The 27,019-nt window shown below is 48.0% G+C and overlaps 1 protein-coding gene across 3 annotated transcripts in view; it reads left to right on the plus strand.

Annotated features, from left to right (window-relative positions):
- Nucleotides 1-27,019, plus strand: part of LOC109895949 (GAS2-like protein 2A) — a 54,427-nt gene extending 27,408 nt beyond the window's left edge. For 2 of the 3 annotated variants that reach the window (XM_020490074.2, XM_031829995.1), the window contains 4 exons: nt 10,987-11,094; nt 14,267-14,363; nt 21,608-21,914; nt 23,797-27,019. In XM_020490074.2, the coding sequence (XP_020345663.1) occupies nt 10,987-11,094; nt 14,267-14,363; nt 21,608-21,914; nt 23,797-25,936 (2,652 nt within the window). In that variant the 3' untranslated portion in view covers nt 25,937-27,019. Of the gene's footprint in view, nt 1-10,371; nt 10,867-10,986; nt 11,095-14,266; nt 14,364-21,607; nt 21,915-23,796 lie in introns of those variants that run through there. The other variant, XM_031829996.1, reaches the window with a different exon arrangement.

The following is a 27,019-nucleotide window of genomic DNA, read 5'->3' on the forward strand; positions in this document are numbered from 1 at the left end:
CAAGAAGAAGAAAATATTTACCAAGTAGACTCAAATAAAAAGTAACACCATTAGAATAACAATATCGAGGCTATATACAGGGGGCACCGGTACCGAGTCAGTGTGCAGGGGTAAAGGCTAGTTGAGGTAATCTGCACATGTAGGTGGGGGCAAAGTGAGTATGCATAGGTAACAAACAAACAGCGAGTAGCAGCAGTTTACAAAAGGGAGGGGGGGATCAATGTCGATTGTCCAGTGGCGATTTTATGAATTGTTCAGCAGTCTTATGGCTTGAGGGTAGAAGCTGTTGAGAAGCCTTTTGGTATACATGATCACTCCAACAATGCTGCTTTCCTCAGGGTATTGGTTCAACAGCACATTTTCGTCACCGTAAACACAAACATTTGGTTATTCCTTTCTATTTAGATGAACACATTTTTTCTTAACCTGTCAAGCATAAATTAGGCTCAATTGGAGAAAAATGGCTGGCTGAGAAGGCCCATTAAATGTACCTTGATTGCACCCACAACTGTTTGTCTTTTGAGAAAAGGGGATTGCATAAGAAGATATGGTTTCTGTGTCCAGTGTTTTTAGTCCAGAGTTACGTGAGAGGCTAAAAGAGTAATCCTCCCTGAAATTCCAAATATGCTCCTCCCTGCCAAGAACCCCCTGTGGCCTAGATTCAACTCGAAGAAGATTCCATTACTCATCTGATTGTATGGTTTGGGTTGGGACGCGTCCAGTCATTTCTAGAGACCCCCAGCAGGAAGCAGATTAACTCAATGTCCCTCCTGTTCTTCTTTTTTATGTCATTTATTAGAGAGCTGCTCATTATGGTAGATAATCTATTTACTCTCTCCCATTTCCACAAGGATTTGATCTTTCTGGGCCAGAAATCAAACCCTGAAAATGCCTGAAACGTAAAATCCCCTTTGGTGTAAGGTGTTACATCACTCAGTTGGATTGTTGTTGAGGCTGGGACACAGTCATCACAGTCATCCCTTTATTGAACATAAAAACAAGCAAAAGCAGATTAGCACGTCTGTGGTCAATCACAATGTACCAAACTACTGCAAAGCTTTGTGGCTAAAGGAACAATCAATTAACTCTTATTTCAAAACTCAGCTAGACAGTCATTAACTGTCAAATTTCCTTTCACATGCCAATGACTGCTACATTCCAAACTGTTGAAAATATTACCTGAAGAGTGAACTTTGACATACACAAATCACTCTCTCACCCCCACTCCCATTTCCTCTGTTTCCCAATTACATATGTCTATGGTGTGTCTCCGGGGGTTGGACGAGCCTCACCCCTCACCTTATCTCCTCCATGGCCTACCTTGTGCTTTCCTCCGTCCCTATGTAGGACAGGAAGGAAGGCAATAAAGAGTCGATTACCTCAATCTCTTTTGGAGGTGGAGTATCAGAAACCACAGATATGGTGTGTGGACTCAATTATCAAAGGAGGAAAATATATCCTGCAAATACTCCCTGTTCGAAGGCAAACCAGGGAACACTAATTCATTTCACAACACTTTCTCTAGTTGTTCATGACTGAACAAAGCAGATGGTGTTTACGTAACATTCCTCCAGATACATGAACATTCTCCAGCTTGAGATGATTACAGAATTCCTTCAAAGTATAGGGGTGTTCTGTGGGGCTGTCTGATTCTTGCTGCAGATGTAGGGCATTGGGTTTCTCCCTTTCTCTCTCTCTCTCTCTCTCTCTCTCTCTCTCTCTTTCTCTCTTTTTTTCTCTCTCTTTTTCTCTCTCTCTTTCCATAATTCATCTTCATAATTCATCCACTAGCTCTCACACATCACTCCAGTTCCATTTCCACATGCTTCCTGTGTGACCTGTGTGACCTTGACCTTGACCAAAAAGCTCAATGGTGTCATTGATTGGGTTAACAAGTACAGTGAGGAATGTCTTAGACCATTTGAATGATCTTTTTGTAACACGGTTGTTATGTTCTCTGTATATTTACAACTCTCAACTCACTAACCTCTTCTCCTTCTCTGGAGGCAAACAATCCCAAAGGGGTTATGGGAGGTGTTGTCTGGGGCAGCAAGGAGAGACAGTTGAAAGGCTGTACAAAATAAAGAAAAAAGAAAACAAACTGTAAGGCTGTGTGTGTCTGTAACCAGGTTGATGTTTATATTAACTCACTGGATGGGGTTTTTCCAAAGAGGGCTTGTCTACCTAGTGAAAAACGACTTTGAGAAAGAAAGAGACTCGGGAAGAGACTGAGGACAAATGATAGAATGAGATGAAGAGGGACTGATAGACTGGCAAATGGAGAAGGAGAGTGGGAGAAGAAAACAGGAAAGAGACAGTAGAGAGAGCAGGAAGACTGTGGTAGACTAATGATAATGATTTAGCATGTATTCCTTTGGAGGCAGGTGAGATGTGTAGACTTAGCACTGATTCCACCATCACTTTAATTAGTATGGGGAATAAAGATATATTTTTTAGGATGAAAAAAATCTCCCTAATCTCCTGAATAAACCATAATCTGGAATATGAGCCTTTCAGCACTGAGCACAGCCCCACCGGTGGCCAGTTATAACCTGCAACCAATGTTCCCTCTAATGTTTTTTGGCACAGAGCAAATTTCAGGTCTGCTGAACGCACATTTGAACATTGTGAAAATTCTGTGTAACTTCCAGCATGCGTTTACTGTCAACAGTTACAGTTTTAACAGTGGCCAAGTAGGCTACTGTGGCTATTTGATCATAATGTAGGCCTGCCAGGGTGGCCTACCATCAAAAACAATGGAGAAAATGCATCCCATAAAATTTTAACATAGAAATAGCTGTTCTATTATTCAGCCTACAGAAGCAACTAATGTGTGGTGTTCAATGTAGGCATACATTCCATGAGACTTTTGAAAAAAACATGCAGGGCTTGACATAACTGTTTATCCACTTTATCCACAAGACTGAAAGTGACTGAACATGTCCTTGTGTTGCTTGATGCAAGACACCACTTTACAAAATAAAATGCATTATTATTCCTATACCATTATTACAGAGAATCAGACAAATTATGCTACCCTCTGCCTATTGGCTAGTTAACTTATTCAAGCCTGTCTCAAAATACATCACTGCCCCTTTTTAAGACAAAAGAAAGCTCTTTACCCGACTATCTTTTCAAAGGTATTTAGAAATGTAAACATTTTGTGCTCTTGTAGGAATCAACTGCCAACTACAAATGATCTAGAACTGGGCTAATAACTCACTAACTAGCAAAAGAAATGAACAAAATGTGCAGACGTGGCTACATGCAGCTGTTGCTTTGATCTGAAAACAAGTGCGTCTGAAGTTGCGAATACCTGTGCTCCGCGCAGGTCGAGTAATAACAGCAACAAAGTCATGCCAGTGATGTGACAGAGTGTGAGAACGTGCCCCTGCGGTTCATATTAAATCGTACGTTAGACGACCAACTGTCTCTGAGAATCTTATCGCCCAGAAAACTCAGAGTGACAGGAAAGTACTGGCGCTCATCCAGGTATTCGTAGAACCATAGTTACAGCCCATTACAGTCCACTTCCATTCTACTTCATACCTTTCAGACCGTCAGTATGGTTGAAAGTATGGATGACTCATACCAACAAGGTCACGAGGAATAGCACTACTAACCTCTGATTAATGCAACAGTGCCACTGGAAAAATGGTAGAGCCCATGGTGTGTCAGGATGCGACTTTGACCTTGTAAAATCTTGAGAACGTGCGGGGCCATGACCAGGTAGCAGCTGAGCATATCTTGTTCAGGGGGACGTCACTCAGCGTAGCCCAGGATGTGGCGACACTTCTGGTCGAGTGACATATCACACCTTCTGGGACAGGGAGCCATACACCCTTGTAGGTCTGAGTGATGACATCCACAACCTAGTGTGAAAGCCTCTGCTTGGACAATTCAAGGCCTTTTGACTTCCCACCGAAGACCAGCTGTTTCTGTGCCAACTTCCGAGGTTTGCATATAGCGTTTGAGGGCATGGACTGGACACAGGAGATTTTCTCGCTCTTCCTCCGTATTCTGGAAAGGAGGGGGACAGTAGGCCGCCAGTTCGATGGCTTGATTGATGTGAAGGTATGATGAAATCTTAGGGAAAAAGGCTGGATTGGGCCATAAAGTCTCGTCTAGGTTGTCTGCCTTCCATTGTAGTCAGACAGGGCTCATAGAGAGCATGTGGATCTCACTCACACGTTTTGTAGGTAAGAGGAAAGCCGTTTTCAGAGAGAACCATTTTATGTCTGGCTCCTCCGTATGCTCAAAAGGAGGTTTTGTCAAAGCTTCCAATACTAGTGGCAGGATGCCGCGCAGACGGCCCTAGGGGAATGCAGCCGGCGGACACCTTGTAAGAATTGGCAGATGAGGTAGTGGGCCGCTGACGATTTTCCAACGATGCATAAATGGTTAGCCAATATGGCTGAGGCATACACCTTCAAGGTAGAGGCAGAGCGACCAGAGTCCAATAGTTTCTGAAGGATACTCAGTATAACAGGTACAAAGTAGGACACCGGTTCCTCTGCCCTGGTAGAGCACCATTCGGTAAACAGCTTCCAGCGACCAGCATTCATTATCCCGGTTGATGGGGCTCTGGCTTTCTGTAACGTCTCAATAATAGCAGGATCGCTCTTCTGAGGCCACACCTATAGCTGTAGTTAGTCTGGGCTGGGATGCCATATCCTGCCATACAACTGTGAGAGCAGATCCTGTCTGTTAGGGAGCTGCCATGGCTCTCCCTCCAGAAGACTGAGGTGGGTTGGAAACCAGGGTCTCGCTGGCCATCTGGTGGCTACAAGCAGCAGCTTGTGCTGAGCCTGAGAGACCCTTTGCAGCGTTGCTAAGATCAGGGGGGTCGGAGGGAAAGCATACAGTAAGCCCTCTGGCCATGTGTGGGCTAAGGCGTCCATTCTCAGGGGCCTCTTGGACTCTGCTAGAGAGAACCAGTGGGATATTTGTGGGATATTTGCTCTGAGGCGAACAGGTACATATCATCTTCACTACTTGTGGGTGAAGTCTCCATTCCCCCTGGGACGGTTTCTGTCGCAACAAGAAGTCTGCCACCTCGTTCACATTGCCTGGAAGATGAATGGCTCATAGGCTGGCCAGATGTGGTAGGGCCCTTATCAAGAGTTGTTGGGCCACCTGTATGGACCATACAGACCTCGTTCCCCCTTGATGGTTGATGTGGAACACTATCTATGTATTGTCTGATCGTATCAGGGCATGTTTGTGGTTGAAAACTGGCAAAAAGTGATTCAGCGCTAGGTAAACTGTCTGAAGTTCTAGTACATTGATGTGCTCTTTCCTCCAGCAGGGGTACCACTCTCCCCGTACAACCTGTGTTGCCACACTGCTCCCCAGCCTGTTAGTGAAGCGTCATCACTACTTCCCGCCTTGCCATAATTGATCCAAGATGGACACATGTAGTCAAGTAGACTGTCTTCCTCCACGGCCGCAGAGTAGAGTAGCACACCCATGTCACTTGTATTTTGGTGTTTCTGTCCTGCTTGGGGTCCAAACGGAGGTCGTTGAACCACACTTGTAATGGCCTTAAAGACTGCAGACCTAATGGTATCACCGTGTAGGCCGCCATGAGCCGCCCATCAGTTGTTGGAACGTTCGTACCTTCACCAATTAATTCAACTGGAATTGTTGCAGAAGAAGAATACTGTCAACGTGCAGAGGTGTTATATGTGCCCTCATAGTGCGGAGTTCAGAGCCATGCCAATAAAGGTGACCTTTTGGCTTGGTTTGTAGTTGCTCTTTTCATTGTTCACGGGAAGACCCACTGCGGTGACATGGGTCAGTGTCAGCACTGTGCTCTCGGCCGCACACTCGCAAGAGGGGGTGCAGATGAGCCAGTCGCCGAGGTAAGGAAGGATCTTGATCCCCTGTAGGTGGAAGGAGCTCAGGGCTGCGCTCACGCATCTTGTGAAGACGCAAGGATCCAGGGAGAGACCAAAGGGTAATACCGAAAAACTGGTATGCCTGGCCCTGGAAGGCGAACCGTAGAAAACTCCTGAAAGAAAGCATCCTGTACATGAACCATTCCCCTGCGGTTAACCCTTAAAGAACGGGTTAGCTGCAGGGGCCTTCTTAAAGAACGGGTTAGCTGCTGGGGCCTTCTTAAAGAACGGGTTAGCAGCAGGGGCCACCTTAAACAACGGCTTAGCTGCTGGGGCCGCCTTAAAGAACGGGTTAGCTGCAGGGCCTTCTTAAAGAACGGGTTAGCTGCTGGGGCCTTCTTAAAGAACGGGTTAGCTGCAGGGGCCTTCTTAAAGAACGGGTTAGCTGCTGGGGCCGTCTTAAAGAACGGGTTAGCTGCCGGGGCCTTCTTAAAGAACGGGTTAGCTGCAGGGGCCACCTTAAAGAACGGGTTAGCTGCCGAGGCCTTCTTAAAGAACGGGTTAGCTGCTGGGGCCTTCTTAAAGAACGGGTTAGCAGCAGGGGCCGCCTTAAACAACGGCTTAGCTGCTGGGGCCGCCTTAAAGAACGGGTTAGCTGCTGGGGCCTTCTTAAAGAACGGGTTAGCTGCTGGGGCCTTCTTAAAGAACGGGTTAGCTGCAGGGGCCTTCTTAAAGAACGGGTTAGCTGCTGGGGCCTTCTTAAAGAACGGGTTAGCTGCTGGGGCCTTCTTAAAGAACGGGTTAGCTGCAGGGGCCTTCTTAAAGAACGGGTTAGCTGCTGGGGCCTTCTTAAAGAACGGGTTAGCTGCTGGGGCCTTCTTAAAGAACGGGTTAGCTGCAGGGGCCGCCTTAAACAACGGCTTAGCTGCTGGGGCCGCCTTAAAGGACGGGTTAGCTGCAGGGGCCACCTTAAAGAACGGGTTACCTGCGGGGTTCCTTCTTAAAGAACGGGTTAGCTGCAGGGGCCTTCTTAAAGAACGGGTTAGCTGCTGGGGCCTTCTTAAAGAACGGGTTAGCTGCTGGGGCCTTCTTAAAGAACGGGTTAGCTGCTGGGGCCTTCTTAAAGAACGGGTTAGCAGCAGGGGCCACCTTAAACAACGGCTTAGCTGCTGGGGCCGCCTTAAAGAACGAGTTAGCTGCAGGGCCTTCTTAAAGAACGGGTTAGCTGCTGGGGCCTTCTTAAAGAACGGGTTAGCTGCAGGGGCCACCTTAAAGAACGGGTTAGCTGCCGAGGCCTTCTTAAAGAACGGGTTAGCTGCTGGGGCCTTCTTAAAGAACGGGTTAGCAGCAGGGGCCGCCTTAAACAACGGCTTAGCTGCTGGGGCCGCCTTAAAGAACGGGTTAGCTGCTGGGGCCTTCTTAAAGAACGGGTTAACTGCTGGGGCCTTCTTAAAGAACGGGTTAGCTGCAGGGGCCTTCTTAAAGAACGGGTTAGCTGCTGGGGCCTTCTTAAAGAACGGGTTAGCTGCTGGGGCCTTCTTAAAGAACGGGTTAGCTGCAGGGGCCTTCTTAAAGAACGGGTTAGCTGCTGGGGCCTTCTTAAAGAACGGGTTAGCTGCTGGGGCCTTCTTAAAGAACGGGTTAGCAGCAGGGGCCGCCTTAAACAACGGCTTAGCTGCTGGGGCCGCCTTAAAGGACGGGTTAGCTGCAGGGGCCACCTTAAAGAACGGGTTACCTGCGGGGTTCCTTCTTAAAGAACGGGTTAGCTGCCGGGGCCTTCTTAAAGAACGGGTTAGCTGCTGGGGCCTTCTTAAAGAACGGGTTAGCTGCCGGGGCCTTCTTAAAGAACGGGTTAGCTGCTGGGGCCTTCTTAAAGAACGGGTTAGCTGCTGGGGCCTTCTTAAAGAACGGGTTAGCTGCTGGGGCCTTCTTAAAGAACGGGTTAGCAGCAGGGGCCGCCTTAAACAACGGCTTAGCTGCTGGGGCCGCCTTAAAGGACGGGTTAGCTGCAGGGGCCACCTTAAAGAACGGGTTACCTGCGGGGTTCCTTCTTAAAGAACGGGTTAGCTGCAGGGGCCTTCTTAAAGAACGGGTTAGCTGCTGGGGCCTTCTTAAAGAACGGGTTAGCTGCTGGGGCCTTCTTAAAGAACGGGTTAGCTGCTGGGGCCTTCTTAAAGAACGGGTTAGCTGCAGGGGCCTTCTTAAAGAACGGGTTAGCTGCTGGGGCCTTCTTAAAGAACGGGTTAGCTGCTGGGGCCTTCTTAAAGAACGGGTTAGCTGCAGGGGCCACCTTAAAGAATGGGTTAGCTGCCGAGGCCTTCTTAAAGAACGGGTTAGCTGCTGGGGCCTTCTTAAAGAACGGGTTAGCTGCAGGGGCTGTGGCTTGAGGGTCATCAAGCTCTAGCCTAGCAAAGGCCGCACGTAGGAAAGCACGTAGTGAGGCAGAGCTTTCTTCTGACTCTGTGTGATCAGAGCATCGGAATTACTCCTCTGACCCATCTTCAGTGTTCAGACTGAATGGTTCCACAACACTGGTTGGCACCTCCTTCACGTTGGGTGTGTCATCATCCTGGTCACTAAAGTGCCGGTTGGCTGCCTGAGTGGATAGCCAGTTGGCTGCTTGAGTGAGTAGCAGGTCATCATCACGGCTATCTGAGTCCTCTGTTGCGTCCCCCATGTATGAAGGAAGTGCTAGAGAGCCCCAACTCAGGGCTTGAAGGAACACAAAAGCGTTTTTAGCTGCTCTATCTCAGAGGATAAGGAATCGACCTTCACGAGTGAAGCTCTTATGTTTTTACCAGGGGGGCGCCATCTGCTTTGTGGGTTTTCCCTCTTTCAGTGGACCTGGGTGGGTCCTGGCAACAATGTCTGACACTGGTAAATTATATTTGAAAACCAGGCCCTCAACTCTGGCTAGCCGCGCTTCCCTCACCTTCACAGGCAGGATGGCGCAGTTAATGCAGGGGTCAGAAAGGGCCTCGCGCAGGTGGCCAACACCTAGGCAGTGGGGGCACAGGTCATGACCATGACTTGTAGTTCAGCTTCACAAGAGGAGAAGCCATGCATGCCCAGCATCATGGTGATGCGGTGTTGTCTCAGCTCAGAATGTGAAGAAAATGTATAAAACAAATCAATATAAAATATTTCTTATGCTAATTACGGATTCATCAAATGAACTAATATAATAGTAACCGGAGACTGTATAGAACAGCTACGACAATACACAGTAAAGGTAGAGAGCTACAACAGTCTGGTGGGAGCTGTACAGCACCCACAAAATGATTTAGGGTGAGCCTAGCTATGACCACAGGGCTGGAGCAGGAGAGATATCATGCGTTCTGCCTACAACAAAATATCTTCCGTAGTTTGTTTTGTTTCGGTATGTTGCATTGAAAGTGGCTAATATTGAGTTGATTCGATCACAATTGCCACAGTAAAGGGAAACGTTGATAGTGTTAACTAACAGGGAAAACTCTAGAAAGTTGATAGTGTTAACTAACAGGGAAAACTCTAGAAAGTTGATAGTGTTAACTAACAGGGAAAACTCTAGAAAGTTGATAGTGTTAACTAACAGGGAAAACTCTAGAAAGTTGATAGTGTTAACTAACAGGGAAAACTCTAGAAAGTTGATAGTGTTAACTAACAGGGAAAACTCTAGAAAGTTGATAGTGTTAACTAACAGGGAAAACTCTAGAAAGTTGATAGTGTTAACTAACAGGGAAAACTCTAGAAAGTTGATAGTGTTAACTAACAGGGAAAACTCTAGAAAGTTGATAGTGTTAACTAACAGGGAAAACTCTAGAAAGTTGAGTGAAGTTCAATCTCTTGCTTCTTTCCATGGGCTGATATTTCTTCTGCGCTCTGTGTGGCAATCCTGGGGAGCTGCGCAGCAGTCTCTGGGCTATTGCACACCCACGCATGCACACAGTTTAGAGGGAACACAGTTTAGAGGGAACACAGTTTAGCGGGAACATTGCCTGCAACATTGATACAACCTCCAGCTAAATATATACTGTACATGGATGGTAACTGTCTTCAATCGATACCTGACAGTCTCACATTTCATCTATTTTGATCTAATTCAATCTCTCTTCATCTGATTTATGTTCTTAATGTGATTCATTCCTTGGGAGACTACTGAGAGCCTTTCCCTTGTTTCACTGTGTTTGTACTGTACATGTGCTTTCTATGCATTGTTGGGCTCGTAAGTAGTCTACACCTGTTGTTTATGAAGCATGTGACGAATAACATTTGATTTAATTGATTTGCTGCTGTATATACAGTACATATGGAGTACAGGAGTCCCTGTTTCTTTGTCCTTGCTCAGCTCGCCTATTTTTGTCCTCTGTGATGTTGTTTCTCTCTTTCTCTTGGTCGACAAGTGTGCACACGCCTTTGTCTGAGAGAGCTGCCAAGAATATCATCAAAGCTAGCCAATCCCAGGCGAGAGAGAGAGAGCCCACACAACACAGGCCTCTCTCGCCCCACCCTAGAGTTCTGTCTGACTCCAATGTGCTAAATAAGCACCCCCAACTGCACAGTACAGGACCGGAGAGTGTCTCTCTCTTAACCCAAAACGCATCTGGAACCACAGACTCAGATGAACGTCATCCCTCTGGCTTTAGTTAGGGCCTTACCTTATTGCTGCAGTCCGGAGGTCTTCACAGCAGTGTGTGTGTGTTTGTGCGTGTGCGTGCTGTGATGTTTATTTGTGTGCCTTTTATGACTTTTTGCACTGCAGCATTGAGCTGGACTAAGCGTTCCAGGCAGATGAGGCAATATTTGGTGAGGCAGGGAGAGATGGGCCCTCCATTACACAGGTACTCAGAGGGACCTCTGCTCTGCTTGAAGCTAAGACACACACAGACAGCCAGGGCTAGCCATGTCTCACCCTAATGTAATATAATCACTGTGCTGTTGACACACACACACACACACACAGAGAACTCAGGACCAGAGGGGATTTTGTCATGGATATGAGTAAGCATGATGTCATAGGAAGAGTTGAAATGAAATGAAGAAGACGGTAGGTTGAACAGAGAATGAACAGTTTATGCCTGTTGTTCCTTTCTGTAGATTTGTGAATGTCGATTGTCATGTTTCGTAGGCTGTGGGTGGTAACCAGGGTTCTGTTATGTCTCTGTAGGTGCGGGAGATCCTGGGCCGCTGCTCCTGCCCTGCCCAGTTCCCCATGACCAAGGTGTCTGAAGGGAAATACAAAGTGGGAGACTCCAGCGCTCTGATCTTCATACGGGTATGAACCGACCATCAACATCAACCCCATCCACTAAACCAGACCATAAGAATAGTCAACAATCAGCCTTGAGTGTAGTGTGTGTGTCTGCGTGCATGCATGTGTGAGTATGTCTTAAACCTGTGGATGCATTAGTAACCAGGTTAACCAAACAGGTTAACCATTACACCTTTACACAGTCCAAGAGTCCATAGATAGGTTATTTTGTCTTTTTCAACGCTCATGGACGTGACTTTGGATTACTCTAATATCACTTAGATTGCATTGCAGTTTAATAGTAGGCTACAGTTAATATTTTGGATAAATGCAAATATTATGCCCAGGAGAAATTAGACTGTCAAATGTTCATATGCTGCTGTTGTGATGACTGCTTACACAGTATTACAATGGAGGCATGCAGTGTGTATATTTAGCTAAATTTGTTGCTGCAAGGAAAACCAGAACAGGGTCAAACAAACCAACTATTCTGTAGATATAATAAATGTCCCCTGAACTACAGTATGTACAGTGATCTCACTCTCCCCAGTCCAGGCTGCATATTGTTTATAATTTGAACTGATCTGATCTGACCTATTCCAAGTCCACTGCTCTGCCTCTTGGTACCTCCCTACTGGCTGGCCCAGACCTCCCAACTCCCATACACACTGGCCCAGCGTGACACAAATAGACTTTTGGGTCATTTCCTGTATGGGCCCTTATCTGTCCTGCTCTGCTGCTTGCTTCTGCTAGGCTGTGTGCCTCAGTCTGGGCTCTGCCTGGTGTCGCCACTGAAACTTTATCTTGCCCTCCGGGCCTCTGCCTGCAGGAAGGCTCCGTGCCAGATCGATTCTGTTTCTTACTTCCTATGTACCTCCGCCCAATTAATGGACTCAACGGATGCCAGTCCGAATCGTATCCATTTCCAGGATGTCTGCCTCAATATTTCCACTCTTCTTATGAGCAGCTCAAACTTTCCCCGAGTTTAAAATGGCTAGTCATGTAGGTCCGTTAAAAGCACATTGTGTATGTTCGGATCTGTGGTATGCTTACACCTCAGTGAGATGTTTCTGTTAAAAGTTTCTTAAAGATTGGATGACTGACTATGTGTTTGACTGTATGGTATGTAGTGGAGTGCCAGTTTTAGTAGGGTCTTACTTGTGTAGTATGTTATAGTGTAGTGGCTGTTTTGGAAGCAGATAACGTAGAATTGTTAACTTTAGTGCCGTGGCTTTGTTGGAAGCAAATAAAGTGTTAAAACTAAAGTGTAGTGGCTTTTGAAGCAGGTAAAGTGTTAAACTCAAGTGTAGTAGTTGCAGTGTGTTCGAAGCGTGTCACACATCTTAGTGTAAAGCCTGTCTGGAGATTGTATGTAGGAGCCATTTCTCTGGCAGATCCCCCCCCCCCCCGCGCACTGTCCGCATTCTCCTCCACTCACTGAGGAGGACAGTGATTATACATATCCCCCAGCAGCCACTAGTGCAGCCCAGCCAACACGCTTCCATATTTATCTTCAGGGAGGAAGCTAGCCCGCTGGCTGCCACCATCAAAGCCAACAGGCCTCATTCTGCTGCCAAAGCCTGACTAAGAGTGCAGGCTAGAGGATGAGGTGTAGGAGAGAAGGAGGAAGTGAGGGGGAAAAGGGGGATAAATAAATGGAGGAGAGTGACTGGGGGGGACTCTGGTCGCCCATGTTCAAGGGAAGGGTGCTTGGGGTTGTAGTACAGTGTCAGCTGGCCATGAGCTTAAAACTTCAAGCCTGATTTGGAAGGGAATTGGTTTACTCCACCCCCATCGTGATTACAAGGAGTCTCTGTTCGTCGTTGACATAGAAACAGGGGTAGGCGCTATAGAGTTGTGGAGTGTGGGATACCCCATCACTGATGGAGTGGCTGCTGAGGCAGAGGGCTGGAGCATCACTGGTTCCAGGGAATCAACTAATCCTTATCATGGTACTCACAGCACAGAGGCTGGGTCAGGCATAGTGGGACTCCACTAGTGGACCAGACAATAGACAATAGGCCAACAGTTTACCATCACATAGCCTCTCTGCTGGGAACAAGACCAAAAGTTGTAGGAGTAGAGTGGCAGCAGTAAAGGACTAGAGCTAGAAAAGAAGAAGGAAGGCAGAGGACAGCTGTTTTGCAGACATGCAGTGTGTTGTGTTGGCGGTGTGGTGGACATGTTGAAGAGCAGCAAAGGACAGGTGGTAGATGTCCTGAGTCAGTGTGGGAGGCCTTGCATGAAACTAGCTCACCAGCTCAATATCCAGCTCACCCAGAGCACCCTCATGGTCCTGCCTGGCCACAGAGACACGGGCCCAGCCCCTGAATGAAACATGTGGCTGGCAGCAGTGACTACACAACCCAGAGAGGAGGCAGACTGGTGAGGCTGCCTGCATCCACAGGACTTTCACATCAAGCTAAATATACAGCCTCTCTCTCCCTGCTGTGAGGAATGCATCTGCCTGCAGGGGAAAGAGAGCGACAGAGAGAAAAAGACTCTGTCTGGGGTTCATACTCTGGGTCTGTTTGCCTCAATGAACAACCCCCTCTCCTCTCTTCTCCTTTCCCCCTCTCTTCTCGCTCAACCCCATCTCCTCTCTTCTAGCTGAAATTGTAGGAGAGGAGGGGCAGGATGAGTTGTTACCATGCTAATTCACCCCCGCTCTCTAAAAGCATGGTTACGCCAGCTGAGAGGGAGAGAAAAGGAGTGTCTTTCATAGCAGTGTGCGTGTTTATTCTTCTCCCCTCTCTTTTTAATTGTGTGTTGGCATGGCGATGAAAGTGCTCATAATGGCGGCAGCTGGGGGGTCATGTGGGAGGAGGCGGAGGCATGGGCACTGGCAGGGGTGCATCTGATGGGAGTGTTACGTCAGTTTTGGGGAAGGGGGAGGGACTCCAGGCCAAGCACTCAGCATTCTGCTCCACTTGTCAGATTTATATATCTATTGACTTGATCTGCAGTTTGTGTGGTATCGCACCGTGTCACTGGGTTTAAACATCACTTTAGTTTTTTTAAACAGTGTGTGTGCGTGAGCGGTTGTGTGTGTACGCAGGGTTTGGTTTTGTACGTGTGTGCTAAGCTTCATAGTATATAGTCTCCCGCTAGTCTTCATTATGAGAGTGAATTTGTGAATTGATGCCATGTTTGTCAGGGTTGTAACCTTGTCTCCTTTCTCTCTCTCTCTCCACAGGTCCTTCGTACTCATGTGATGGTGCGTGTGGGTGGGGGATGGGACACATTAGAACACTATCTGGACAAGCATGACCCCTGCCGCTGTGCCGCTTTCGGTGAGGTCACCTCTACCAAAACAACCAGCCCTTTACCCTTTATAGTCACTGAGTTGTATTGTATTATATTGTACTGTATTGTATCTAATTCTGGTCAGTCTGCACGGTTCACAATTGTTTTACAATTGTATCCATTTGAACCGCTTATCTGATACAACTCAGGTCAGGAGTTGTACAGCTCACACTGTGGTACCATAGTGTTACCACAAAGTTACCACAGTCTTACCACAGTGCTACCATAGTCTTACCACAGTGCTACCATAGTCTTACCATGGTGTTACCATAGTAGTGTTACCACAGTGTTACCACAGTGCTACCACAGTCTTACCACAGTGCTACCATCATCTTACCACGGTGTTACCACAGTGTTACCACAGTACTACCACAGTCTTACCATAGTGTTACATTGTGTTACAACAGTGCCACCATAGTGTTACAACAGTGCCACCATAGTGTTACCACATTGCTACCATAGTGGTATTGGTATTTTATTAGGATCCCCATTAGCTGTTTTTTGAAACAAGGTTGGCTGTTCATTTGAGCAATATGAGATGGAAGGGAGTTCCATACAATAATGGCTTTATATAATACTGTACTGATTCTTGAATTTGTTCTGGATTTGGTGACTGTGAAAAGACCCCTGGTGGCTTGTTTGGTGGGGTAAGTGTGTGTGTCAGTGCTGTAAGTTGAATGTACAAACAATTTGGAATTTTTAACACATTAATGTTTCTTATAAAAATAAGTGATGCAGTCAGTCTCTCCTTAGCCAAGAGAGATTTATATTAGCTCTCTGATTACAATGAAGAGCAAGATGTGCCGCTCTGTTTTGGGCCAGCTGCAGCTTAACTTTGTCTTTCTTTGCAGCACTTGGCGCACAGCTTCAGGATAGTCCTCGTTGAAGAAGATGTATGTTCCTCTCAAGTTCTTGGATCTTTCCAGAACAGCTACCTTGTCCTTGAACCTCAGGAACTTGACCACTATCGGCCTGGGCCTGTCAACTGGGCCAGTGGTGGTTTTTACAGTCCTGTGGGCGTGCTTCACATCAATTTTCCTGTGGTCCATCTTCAGTTGCTTCGAAATAATTTCCCTCCCTTTGTCCTCAGACTCTGTCCAGGTCTCATGCGGAGATTCTGCAATTCCGTCCATAACAATTTTGTTCTGCCTTGTTTGTGCCTTGAGATAATCTGATTTCTCCGTCATTGTTATCATGGATTCATATACAGAACTGATGTTCTCTCTCAATGACTTACAGATTCAAATCAAATCAAATTTATTTATATAGCCCTTCGTACATCAGCTGATATCTCAAAGTGCTGTACAGAAACCCAGCCTAATAAAACCCCAAACAGCAAGCAATGCAGGTGTAGAAGCACGGTGGCTAGGAAAAACTCCCTAGAAATGCTCAAATCTAGGAAGAAACCTCGAGAGGAACCAGGCTATGTGGGGTGGCCAGTCCTCTTCTGGCTGTGCCGGGTAGAGATTGTAACAGAACATGGCCAAGATGTTCAAATGTTCATAAATGACCAGCATGGTCAAATAATAATAATCACAGGCAGAACAGTTGAAACTGGAGCAGCAGCACGGCCAGGTGGACTGGGGACAGCAAGGAGTCATCATGTCAGATAGTCCTGAGCCATGGTCCTAGGGCTCAGGTCCTCCGAGAGAGAGAAAGAAAGAGAAAAAGAGAGAATTAGAGAGAGCATACTTAAATTCACACAGGACACCGGATAGGACAGGAGAAGTACTCCAGATATAACAAACTGACCCTAGCCCCCCGACACATAAACTACTGCAGCATAAATACTGGAGGCTGATTCAGGAGGGGTCAGGAGACACTGTGGCTCCATCCGAGGACACCCCCGGACAGGGCCAAACAGGAAGGATATAACCCCACCCACTTTGCCAAAGCACAGCCCCCACACCACTAGAGGGATATCTTCAACCACCAACTTACCATCCTGAGACAAGGCTGAGTATAGCCCACAAAGTTCTCGGCCACGGCACAACCCAAGGGGGGGCGCCAACCCAGACAGGAAGATCACATCAGTGACTCAACCCACTCAAGTGACGCACCCCTCCTAGGGACGGTATGAAAGAGCCCTAGTAAGCCAGTGACTCAGCCCCTGTAATAGGGTTAGAGGCAGAGAATCCCAGTGGAAAGAGGGGAACCGGCCAGGCAGAGACAGCAAGGGCGGTTCGTTGCTCCAGAGCCTTTCCGTTCACCTTCACCCTCCTGGGCCAGACTACACTCAATCATATGACCCACTGAAGAGATGAGTCTTCAGTAAAGACTTAAAGGTTGAGACCGAGTTTGCGTCTCTCACATGGGTAGGCAGACCATTCCATAAAAATGGAGCTCTATAGGAGAAAGCCCTGCCTCCAGCTGTTTGCTTAGAAATTCTAGGGACAATTAGGAGGCCTGCGTCTTGTGACCGTAGCGTACGTGTAGGTATGTACGGCAGGACCAAATCAGAGAGATAGGTAGGAGCAAGCCCATGTAATGCTTTGTAGGTTAGCAGCAAAACCTTGAAATCAGCCCTTGCCTTGACAGGAAGCCAGTGTAGGGAGGCTAGCACTGGAGTAATATGATCAAATTCTTTGGTTCTAGTCAGGATTCTAGCAGCCATATTTAGCACTAACTGAAGTGTATTTAGTTCTTTATCCGGGTAGCTGGAAAGTAGAGCATTGCAGTAGTCTAATCTAGAAGTGACAAAAGCATGGATGAATTTTTCTGCATCATTATTGGACAGAAAGTTTCTGATTTTTGCAATGTTACGTTGATGGAAAAAAGCTGTCCTTGAAACAGTCTTGATATGTTTTTCAAAAGAGAGAACAGGGTCCAGAGTAACGCCGAGGTCCTTCACAGTTTTATTTGAGACGACTGTACAACCATTAAGATTAATTGTCAGATTCAACAGAAGATCTCTTTGTTGTTTCTTGGGACCTAGAACAAGCATCTCTGTTTTGTCCGAGTTTAAAAGTAGAAAGATTGCAGCCAAACACATGCTTCTAGCGAGGGCAATTTTGGGGCTTCACCATGTTTCATTGAAATCTACAGCTGTGTGTCATCCGAATAGCAGTGAAAGTTAACAATATGTTTGCTGTCATCTTGCCGTTTACCTGTTTAAACTTATCAAGCTGACCCTGGGAGAACTGCAAACTGTTCTTCAGGTCCTGGACCTCTCTGGTCAGGTTGTCTGTTTTTTTATTAGTTGATTCCACCAGTATTTGGACAATTTTATTGTTGTAATAGCTGCTTGTAGAACTATTTTTGTTCATTTAAATGATCCTTCACCTGTGACACCATTGTCCTCAACAGTACTCCCACCAGCCTTGGTCTTTGTCATGGTAGCAATGTAGGCTACGCTGTTACTCCTTGCAGTTCCAGACAGGGCAGGTCGCAGGGAAGATGGAAACAGAAACAAACAGCAGGGATCTAGACAGACACAACCCAGGGACAATCCGCGGTCCCAGCCACAAGGGCTAACTGTGTCACGGGCTGCATTCAAGCCCTCAAGGAAACCCTGCTAGCTTGATAGGCAGCTAACAGTGGCAGCTAGGCTAGCTGCTACGCTAAGCAGCTCACCAGACCCTTGGTCGGCAGGAACCAAGTAGCAGCGGTCCCAGCAACTGATGCCAACCGCATCACGGGATCCAAACTCAAAAGGTAGCTAGCGAGTAACCAAAGCTTGTAACCAAACTAGTGCAACCACAGGTACAACCCCAAATCCGTAAACACAGGCACCCTCATAGATATCATCCTAACCAACCTGCCCTCTAAATACACCTCTGCTGTCTTCAACCAGGATCTCAGCGATCACTGCCTCATTGCTTGCGTCCGTAATGGGTCTGCGGTCAAACGACCACCCCTCATCACTGTCAAACGCTCCCTAAAGCACTTCAGCGAGCAGGCCTTTCTAATCGACCTAGCCCGGGTATCCTGGAAGGATATTGACCTAATTTTGTCAGTAGAAGATGCCTGGTTATTCTTTAAAAGTGCTTTCCTCACCATCTTAAATAAGCACGCCCCATTAAAAAAATGTAGAACCAGGAACAGATATAACCCCTGGTTCACCCCAGACCTGACTGCCCTTGACCAGCACAAAAACATCCTGTGGCGTACTGCATTAGAATCGAATAGCCCCCACGATATGCAACTTTTCAGGGAAGTTAGGAACCAATATACACAGGCGGTTAGGAAAACAAAGGCTAGCTTTTTCAAACAGAAATTTGCATCCTGCAGCACAAACTCCCAAAAGTTCTGGGACACTGTAAAGTCTATGGAGAATAAGAGCACCTCATCCCAGCTGCCCACTGCACTGAGGTCAGGAAACACTGTCACCACTGATAAATCTACGATAATCGAGAATTTCAATAAGCATTTTTCTACGGCTGGCCATGCTTTCCACCTGGCCACCCCTAACCTGGTCAACAGCCCTGCACCCCCCACAGCAACTTACCCCAGCCTCCCCCATTTCTCCTTCACGCAAATCCAGATAGCTGATGTTCTGAAAGAGCTGCAAAATCTGGACCCTCTCTTTCTGAAATTATCTGCCGAAATTGTTGCAACCCCTATTACTAGCCTGTTCAACCTCTCTTTCGTGTCGTTTCAGATCCCCAAAGATTGGAAAGCTGTTGCGGTCATCCCCCTCTTCAAAGGGGGAGACACTCTAGACCCAAACTGCTACAGACCTATATCTATCCTACCCTGCCTTTCGAAGGTCTTCGAAAGCCAAGTTAACAAACAGATCACCGACCATTTTGAATCCCACCGTACCTTCTCCGCTATGCAATCTGGTTTCCGAGCTGGTCATGGGTGCACCTCAGCTACACTCAAGGTCCTAAACGATATCATAACCGCCATCAACAAGAGACAATACTGTGCAGCTTTATTCATCGACCTGGCCAAGGCTTTCGACTCTGTCAATCACCGCATTCTTATCGTCAGACTCAACAGCCTTGGGTTCTCAAATGACTGCCTCGCCTGGTTCACCAACTACTTCTCTGACAGAGTTCAATGTGTCAAATCGGAGGGCCTGTTGTCCGGACCTCTGGCAGTCTCTATGGGGGTGCCACAGGGTTCAATTCTCGGGCCGACTCTTTTCTCTGCATACATCAATGATGTCACTCTTACTGCTGGTGATTCTCTGATCCACCTCTACGCAGACGATACCATTCTGTATACTTCTGGCCCTTCTTTGGACACTGTGTTAACTAACCTCCAGACGAGCTTCAATGCCATACAACTCTCCTTCCGTGACCTCCAACTGCTCTTAAATGCAAGTAAAACTAAATGCATGATCTTCAACCGATTGCTGCCAGCACCTACCCACCCGTTCAGCATTACTACTCTGGACAGTTCTGAATTAGAATATGTGGACATCTACAAATACCTAGGTGTCTGGTTAGACTGTAAACTCTCCTTCCAGACTCACAACAAACATATCCAATCCAAAATTAAGTCTAGAATCAGCTTCCTATTTCGCAACAAAGCATCCTTCACTCATGCTGCCAAACATACCCTCGTAAAACTGACTATCCTATCGATCCTTGACTTCGGCGATGTCATTTACAAAATAGCCTCCAACACTATCACAGTGCCATCCGTTTTGTCACCAAAGCCCTATATACTACCCACCACTGCAACCTGTATGCTCTTGTTGGCTGGCCCTTGCTTCATATTCGTCGCCAAACCCACTGGCTCCATGTCATCTACAAGTCTCTGCTAGGTAAAGCCCCGCCTTATCTCAGCTCTCTGGTCACCATAGCAGCACCCACCCATAGCATGTGCTCCAGCAGGTATATTTCACTGGTCACCCCCAAAGCCAATTCCTACTTTGGCTGCCTTTCCTTCCAGTTCTTTGCTGCCAATGACTGGAACGAATTGCAAAAATCACTGAGGCTGGAGACTCATATCTCCTTTACTAACTTTAAGCACCAGCTGTCAGGGCAGCTCACAGATCACTTCACCTGTACATAGCCCATCTGTAAATAGCCCATCCAACTACCTTATCCCCATACTGTTATTGTATATATATATTTTTTACTCCTTTGCACCCCAGTATCTCTACTTGCACATTAATCTTCTGCACATCTATCACTCCAGTGTTTAATTTCTAAATTGTAATTATTTCGCCACTATGGTCTATTCATTGCCACCTCCCTTATCTTACCTAATTTGCACACACTGTTTATATAGACTTTTTTTCTATTGTGTTTTTGACTTTGACTATGTTTTGTTTATTCCATGTGTAACTCTGTGTTGTAGTTTGTGTCGCACTGCTTTGCTTTATCTTGACCAGGTCGCATTTGTAAATGAGAACTTGTTCTCAACTGGCCTACCTGGTTAAATAAAGGTGAACTTTATTCACCTTGTGCTTCCACAATGCTATCACAGTGCTACCACAGTGTACTCATATTGCTACCATAATGCTATAATAGTGTTACCATAGTTCTACCACAGTGCTTACACAATGCAGCCACAGTGCTATCACAGTGTTATCATAGTCCTACCATAATGCTATCATAGTGTTACCATAGTGCTACAACAGTGCAACCATAGTGCTACCTCATTCAATATCATGTCAATGGCCTTTCAGACAACACTACACTTCACCCATAAAGCCCTCATCACGCTGTCATAAACATGACATGACGGCTGCCATAACCATTCATATCGGTTAATGTTTAACCTTGTGTGTGATAGCCAGGCCTGGGGCTGGTGTTACTCTGTGCTGTGGGTAGAATAGCTCTTCACTCTCCATGAGTCCACACTGCTGCCAGACCAATGATGTCAGTGGCCTTGTGTCTGGACAACTGACATGGGCTGAATTAATGCTTGGTGTTGCATTTCTAACCCATGAACTCATATGAAAGGGTTTTTACAGGTTTCCAGGTTTTTATGAGCTGTAGGCCAGCCCTACACTAATGTCAGCCCTACACTAATGTCAGCCCTACACTAATGTCAAGCTCATGCTTTAAATCATTCATCTGATTGCATCAGTTGCTTCATCTCTTGCAGTCATAAGACATGCATATGCGCTGTGACTGCCACCAGTTGTGAGGGGCTGTTGCAATGTGTGCTCTGCTATGTTGATCCTTGGATCAACCCTGGATCTATTCTATTTCTACACTGACTGTTGTCTGTCTGATGCCAGAGTCAACTGCACAGTTGTTCTGGTTGTCCATGGTATATAACCCATGCCTCTACTAATATTGTGGCTTCCTGTGCTTATTCCCTGCAGCTCACCGGTACCACCAGGCCAAAGCCAGCGGGCAGGGTGCCCACAGCAAGTCCTCCAGTGCCCACTCCTCCCGCTCCACCAGCCCAGGCCCACACTGGCGTAACGAGGGCATTGCCCCATATAAGCCCCCTGACAGACGCACCCAGGGCCTGGAGCCTCCATCATGTACCCCCTCCTCCTCCACACGGCCTGGCCGCTCCCACCACCCCTCCCTCCCTACAGAGCTCGACTCAAACGCAGGACGCACCCCCCTGTTACCACGACCACCGCGGGAACGCTCAGAACCCCGCCACTTCAACCCTGTCAGGTGAGTGAGTGTGTGTGTGTGTGTTGTGCTAATGACACTTCGTCTTTGTCTCCATCACCAGCACGGATCCACTTTTCACCACAAACACACACACACACACACAAAAACACAAACACAAAAACACACACGCACAGCACAGCGCACAAAACTGGGAAGCGACAGATTATACAAGGCAGAGTGAGATTTTCCTAATCTCAGGTGACATTCCAATGAGACCTTGCGCTGACACTGTCCTGCTGTCCCGGCCGTTCCACTCTGCCTCCTGGTGGCTAGACTGGACACACACCTTGATTGCTGCTGTCGCCTCACTCCCTCCCTTCCCCTGTCCTCCTTCCCTCCCCCTCACTCTCCCTTCCCCTCCCCCCTCTCCCCCCTCTCCTCCTTCCTCTCCTTTGGTTCTGTTAATTACACTAATGACTGTCTGAATTCAGATGGGATTCAACATCCAAGTGTTGCTGTTGGTGATGTTTCTGTTTTCTCTCCAAGGCCCGGAGCTGATGGATTGAATTAGGCTACATGTTGACTATACTAGAGGAAACACATGTCTCTCCTTTTTTCTTCTGTCTCTCACTGAAGTGGCATGACAGTCAGAGTACTGGTTTTCATTGGCTACAAAACTATTTTCTGGATAGTAAAGAGAATGCATTCCCTCAGCTCTCCACATAAGGTCCCGTTGAGTTGGTCTCACATACCTCCCTCATACGTCAGAGTCGCCATTGTTCAACACAATTAAGGGCTGTGGGCTCGTTTACTTTGGCTCCCGGCCAATGAGTGGCTCAGTATCCGGAGTGAGTGATGGCTCAGGCCCGGCGTCACGGCAACAGGCCTCGGGACAGGTTAACCCCTTCAAGGTCGGCACCTCCAAATGCATCAGACTAGATAAGGGTTAATCTGACTGACAACTGTTGCACCCCTAGGCCCTGCTGCTCCCCCTAGGAAGTAGGTCACAGTTGGGCTAACCTGTGAAGGAAAACACCATGTGCTTCGTTATGCCAAGCCGTCAGAATGCAGTCAATCTGAGTCAATATTGGTTTGCCTACGTCATTATTTTAAAAGGCAATATTTGATTAACATTTCAACCTTGTCACTCATTTATTTTGCCCTGTTTATATAGTGTAGAATAATATTTTCTTGGTTGTTTGTTCTGGTTACTCAGAGCATTATAGAAGTGGTTACATAAAGAATGTCAGCAAAGAAAGCGGATATAGTTAATTCTTCTTCCAGGATATTGCCAGAGAGCACATGATTCTGAAAGACATGTCTGTCAGGTTGTTGTTTTGGCCACTGATACAGAGCTCTACTGATTATGCTCTATCTTGCTGTAAGTCATTAGTTGTTTCCTGTCTTGGATAGTACGTTGTCCCGAGGGGCCCCACCGGTGCGTGTCAGTGGAGTGGTGTGGTGAGCTCTGGGAAAGAAGGGCAGGCAGCGCTCTCTGCGGCTGTGTGTGGGGTCAGTAAATCCACAGGGCCTATAATCCTGCCCCCACTTGCTCTCATCTTCCCTGTAATCCCTGATCCAGCCCAATGTTCTGAGAAGCACCCGGCCCTACGTGTGTCCGTCAGGGTAGGCAGCAGCAGAAGCCTGCAGGGAGGTTCCTCATGATCACTGGAGGTCACAGATCCCATCATGAACTGGAGGTGGATAGTGTTTACTATAAACCTTTGTGGGCCAGAGGAGTGGGGTGAGGCATAGGCACTATGGTGTGCTGGGTTGGAGAATGGGCTCTGAGCAAGTTGTTTTTCTCAAACTAGTATGAATGTAAAAAAATATTATTTATTTTTATTTATTTTATTCGTATGATACAATTTCAGGCCAGAAATAAATAAAAGATACTGCAACTATAATTAACTCCTTGTCTGTCTTCCTCTGTGTTCTGCAGGTCTAAGGACTCGTCATTGTTGCCAGTGACCCGCCGTCTATCAGGGGACAGCGACTCCTCTACAGCCTCCTCTAAGGGAGGAGGAGGAGGGGCAGGGGGAGGCCGCTTCTCTCTGGGGGGCACCCGTCGCTCCGGAGAGGAGGTGGTGCTGCTGGTTAACAGGAAGGAGGGGAAGCATATAATCGAGAGGCCTGGAGAAGGCGGACAGGGCCCATCCCTGTGCCCCCCAATGCCCCGCACACGCAGCCACTCCCGGGATCGCCTTGCCCCCGCCTCCATCCTCAAACCCAGCCCCCCACAGGGCCCCTCTGACGGGCTCAGGAGCAGTCATGGGGAGAGGGGCCGCTCTCTCGGGCCCGAAAGTCCCCGCAGGCTCCAGGCCCTGCGCTCCCACAGCCAGGGGAAGATGCCCAGCCGGAGTCGGACCAGCGATGCCAGCCCTGGACCCTCTCCCCGTCACGGGGCCTCGCAGCCCCCATCCTCTGACAGACGAGAGGAGCTCAGGACCAAACAACTGCCCCCCGCCTCCCCCAGAATCAATGGAGGTTTCTCCAGGAGACAATCGTCCTCCTGCTCTAATTCACCTATCAAAGGGCTTCAGAGCAGCAGCCTCAGTAAGAAGACTATAGTGGCTCCCCGGCCCCCCGCTCCACGCTCCCCCTCGGTGGGGAGGAGTAGACTGCTGCCAACAGTCACCCAGGCAGGCCGGCGCTCTCCTCACTCCTCCTCCCCCCGCTCCCCTCACCACCATGGGCATGGACCCCGCTCCCCTCGAACCTCCCACGGCCCTCGCTCCAATGGGCATGGCCACAGGGGGTGGGCCAGCTCTGAGCGACAGGAACCTGAGGAGGAGGGGCTAGGCTATAACTTCCAGATCCTGCCCAACCTGGACCCCCAGAAAGAGCAGGACCTGTACCGCAGCTTCGAGGCTGAGTTCCTAGCTAACACAGGGCAGCGCAGAGGGGGGCCTAGTAGACCCACAAGGGGGGGGGCCCTTCAGCTTCCTGCCTCCTCACACCCACAGCAGGGGGTTGGGCCCCAAACCCTGCCCACGCCTGCCTCTGCTGACCCTAACGTCACTGACTCTGCCTACTCCTCCTCCAACTCCTCCAACTCCTCACTCAACGTGGGGGGTAAGGTAGGAGTTCTGCCTGACCTCCGGGAGTCTAAAAGAACTAACCCACGTTCCTCTGGAGGCCTGGAGGATACCCTGGCCCCACTGCATGGCCATAGCCCTGGCGGACTATCCAACGGTGGGCATGCAGAACCAGAGCGCTGGGGCGGGCGAGGTGGAGGTCTCAGGAAGCTCCCTGCCATCTCCAGTTCCATAGACGAAGGGGAGCTCCTGTCCTCCTTGCCCGGCCGGAGAGACTCGGAGCTGGGCATATCTCTCAGCCATGCCCCCTCACAACTTCCTTTCCACCGCAGGAGCATGAATGGGGGGGGCCATGTCAGTGGTGCTCTAGTAGAGGTGCTGATGGAGAGCCAGCAGGGTCAGCTGAGCTGGGGCTCAGGGCCTGAGGGAGACGTCCCTCTGGAGGATCACCAACCAAGCTTCCCCTACGACCTGGAGGGTGGAGACCCCAACGATGACCTCCCTCCCCCAGAGTCTTGTCCCTCGCCCATCCCCCTGCCCCCCTCGGAGGACTGCTCCTTCCAGGAAGACTCCTCCAGTGAGAGCTCCTCCATGTGCTTCAGCCTGAGTGAATCACGCTCAGAGTACTCTCCCCCACCTCCTCCCCTGGCCAATGGGGATGCAGTTGATGGGGGTGTAGTCTTCCGGCCTAAGAGGGCAGGGAAAAAGGCTGACAGGGTGCCCTCCATCTACAAGCTCAAGCTGAGGCCCAGGATCAGACCCCGTACAGACAACCGGCCAGGGAACAGCCCGTCACGTATCCCCACCCCAGTCAGCTACAGAGACCTTCAGGCCAGGGGCAACCATACTCCCCTCCAGACCCCTACCCCGCCACAGTCCCCTCAGAGCTCCCATTCCAACGACCATTCACCCTCACGAAAGGCCATGCACCAGGCCTTTGCCGACCTGATCCACCCCCAGTCACGCTCCCCTGCCATGGGCAACAGGGACCGCTCCTACTCTGTGGAGTCAGAGAGTGGCTTGGACACTGAGGCCTGGATGTAACACACAACTAACTAATCCTGATGATGCTGATATAGAAGAGTCTGTTGTCAAATGAAACTGACTACTGTCTAAAATAGACTGGAGACTGGGCTACAGACAATTTTTTATAGAGCATGTCGCACACTCCCTCCTTTTATCATGCAGTCATGCCCTTTCCTACCTATAACGGTCAGGGTTTCAGTATCCAATTATATTCTTTGCACTCTAAGCCTAATTATTTATTACCAAAGGATCGATCCCGAATCGAATACTATTGTTTAAGTTTAATGGATTTATTGGCATTATATGGGGATGCTTTGTTCAATCATAAAGTGTCTAATACAAAGCAGGCACTGTCTTGAAAGCCCCATGCTATACGCATCGCTGAAGAAGTGTCAGGGCTGAGGGGGAGGAAAGAACCCCAGGCAGGAGCAGTGAATCACAAGCATCATCATCAAGTCAACTGGACTGGCTCCCTCTAGTGGACAGTGTATGCCACAGCATCTCTGTCTGCTTTGATTGTCAAAATACTGGTGTGGAGAGCGTGCTGTAACAAATACTTTCTCTCATTCTCCATACTGCCACTCACCCTCTGCTCGTTACCTTCTGTGGATCTTTACACATCTAATCTGTATTGGACTTATATATCAATACAATACTCTACAATAATTTACTGTACAATGTTCACATCTAACAGTCCTTTGGACTTCATATTCCATATGTGCACTTCTACTCACCTTCCCCCACCAACCCTCTGCATCCTGACTTGTTCATTGTCATACATGTATGATGTCACTTTCTCACTGCCAATCCACATGGCCACATGATTGAGTGATGTCTTCTGATTCGTTTTTGAGCTTTTATTGTGGAAATATACAAAGTAGTATTTTTCACATTATGTTCTATGTGTTAACTGCAGTCTGGGGCAAGAGTAAGATAATATGTCATTGTCACTGAAACATACTTCCAATGATCAAGAGTTATCTCAACTTGAAAATCAACACTAAAATATGTGTACAAAAGAGTAAGTTAAGTGGATGAATGTGTTTATATATGTACATGTGTATATACAGTGCCAGTAAACATTTTGTACACACCTACTCA

The sequence above is a fragment of the Oncorhynchus kisutch genome, linkage group LG8, assembly GCF_002021735.2.
Source record: "Oncorhynchus kisutch isolate 150728-3 linkage group LG8, Okis_V2, whole genome shotgun sequence".
In the NCBI taxonomy this organism is placed as follows: Eukaryota; Metazoa; Chordata; class Actinopteri; order Salmoniformes; family Salmonidae; genus Oncorhynchus; species Oncorhynchus kisutch.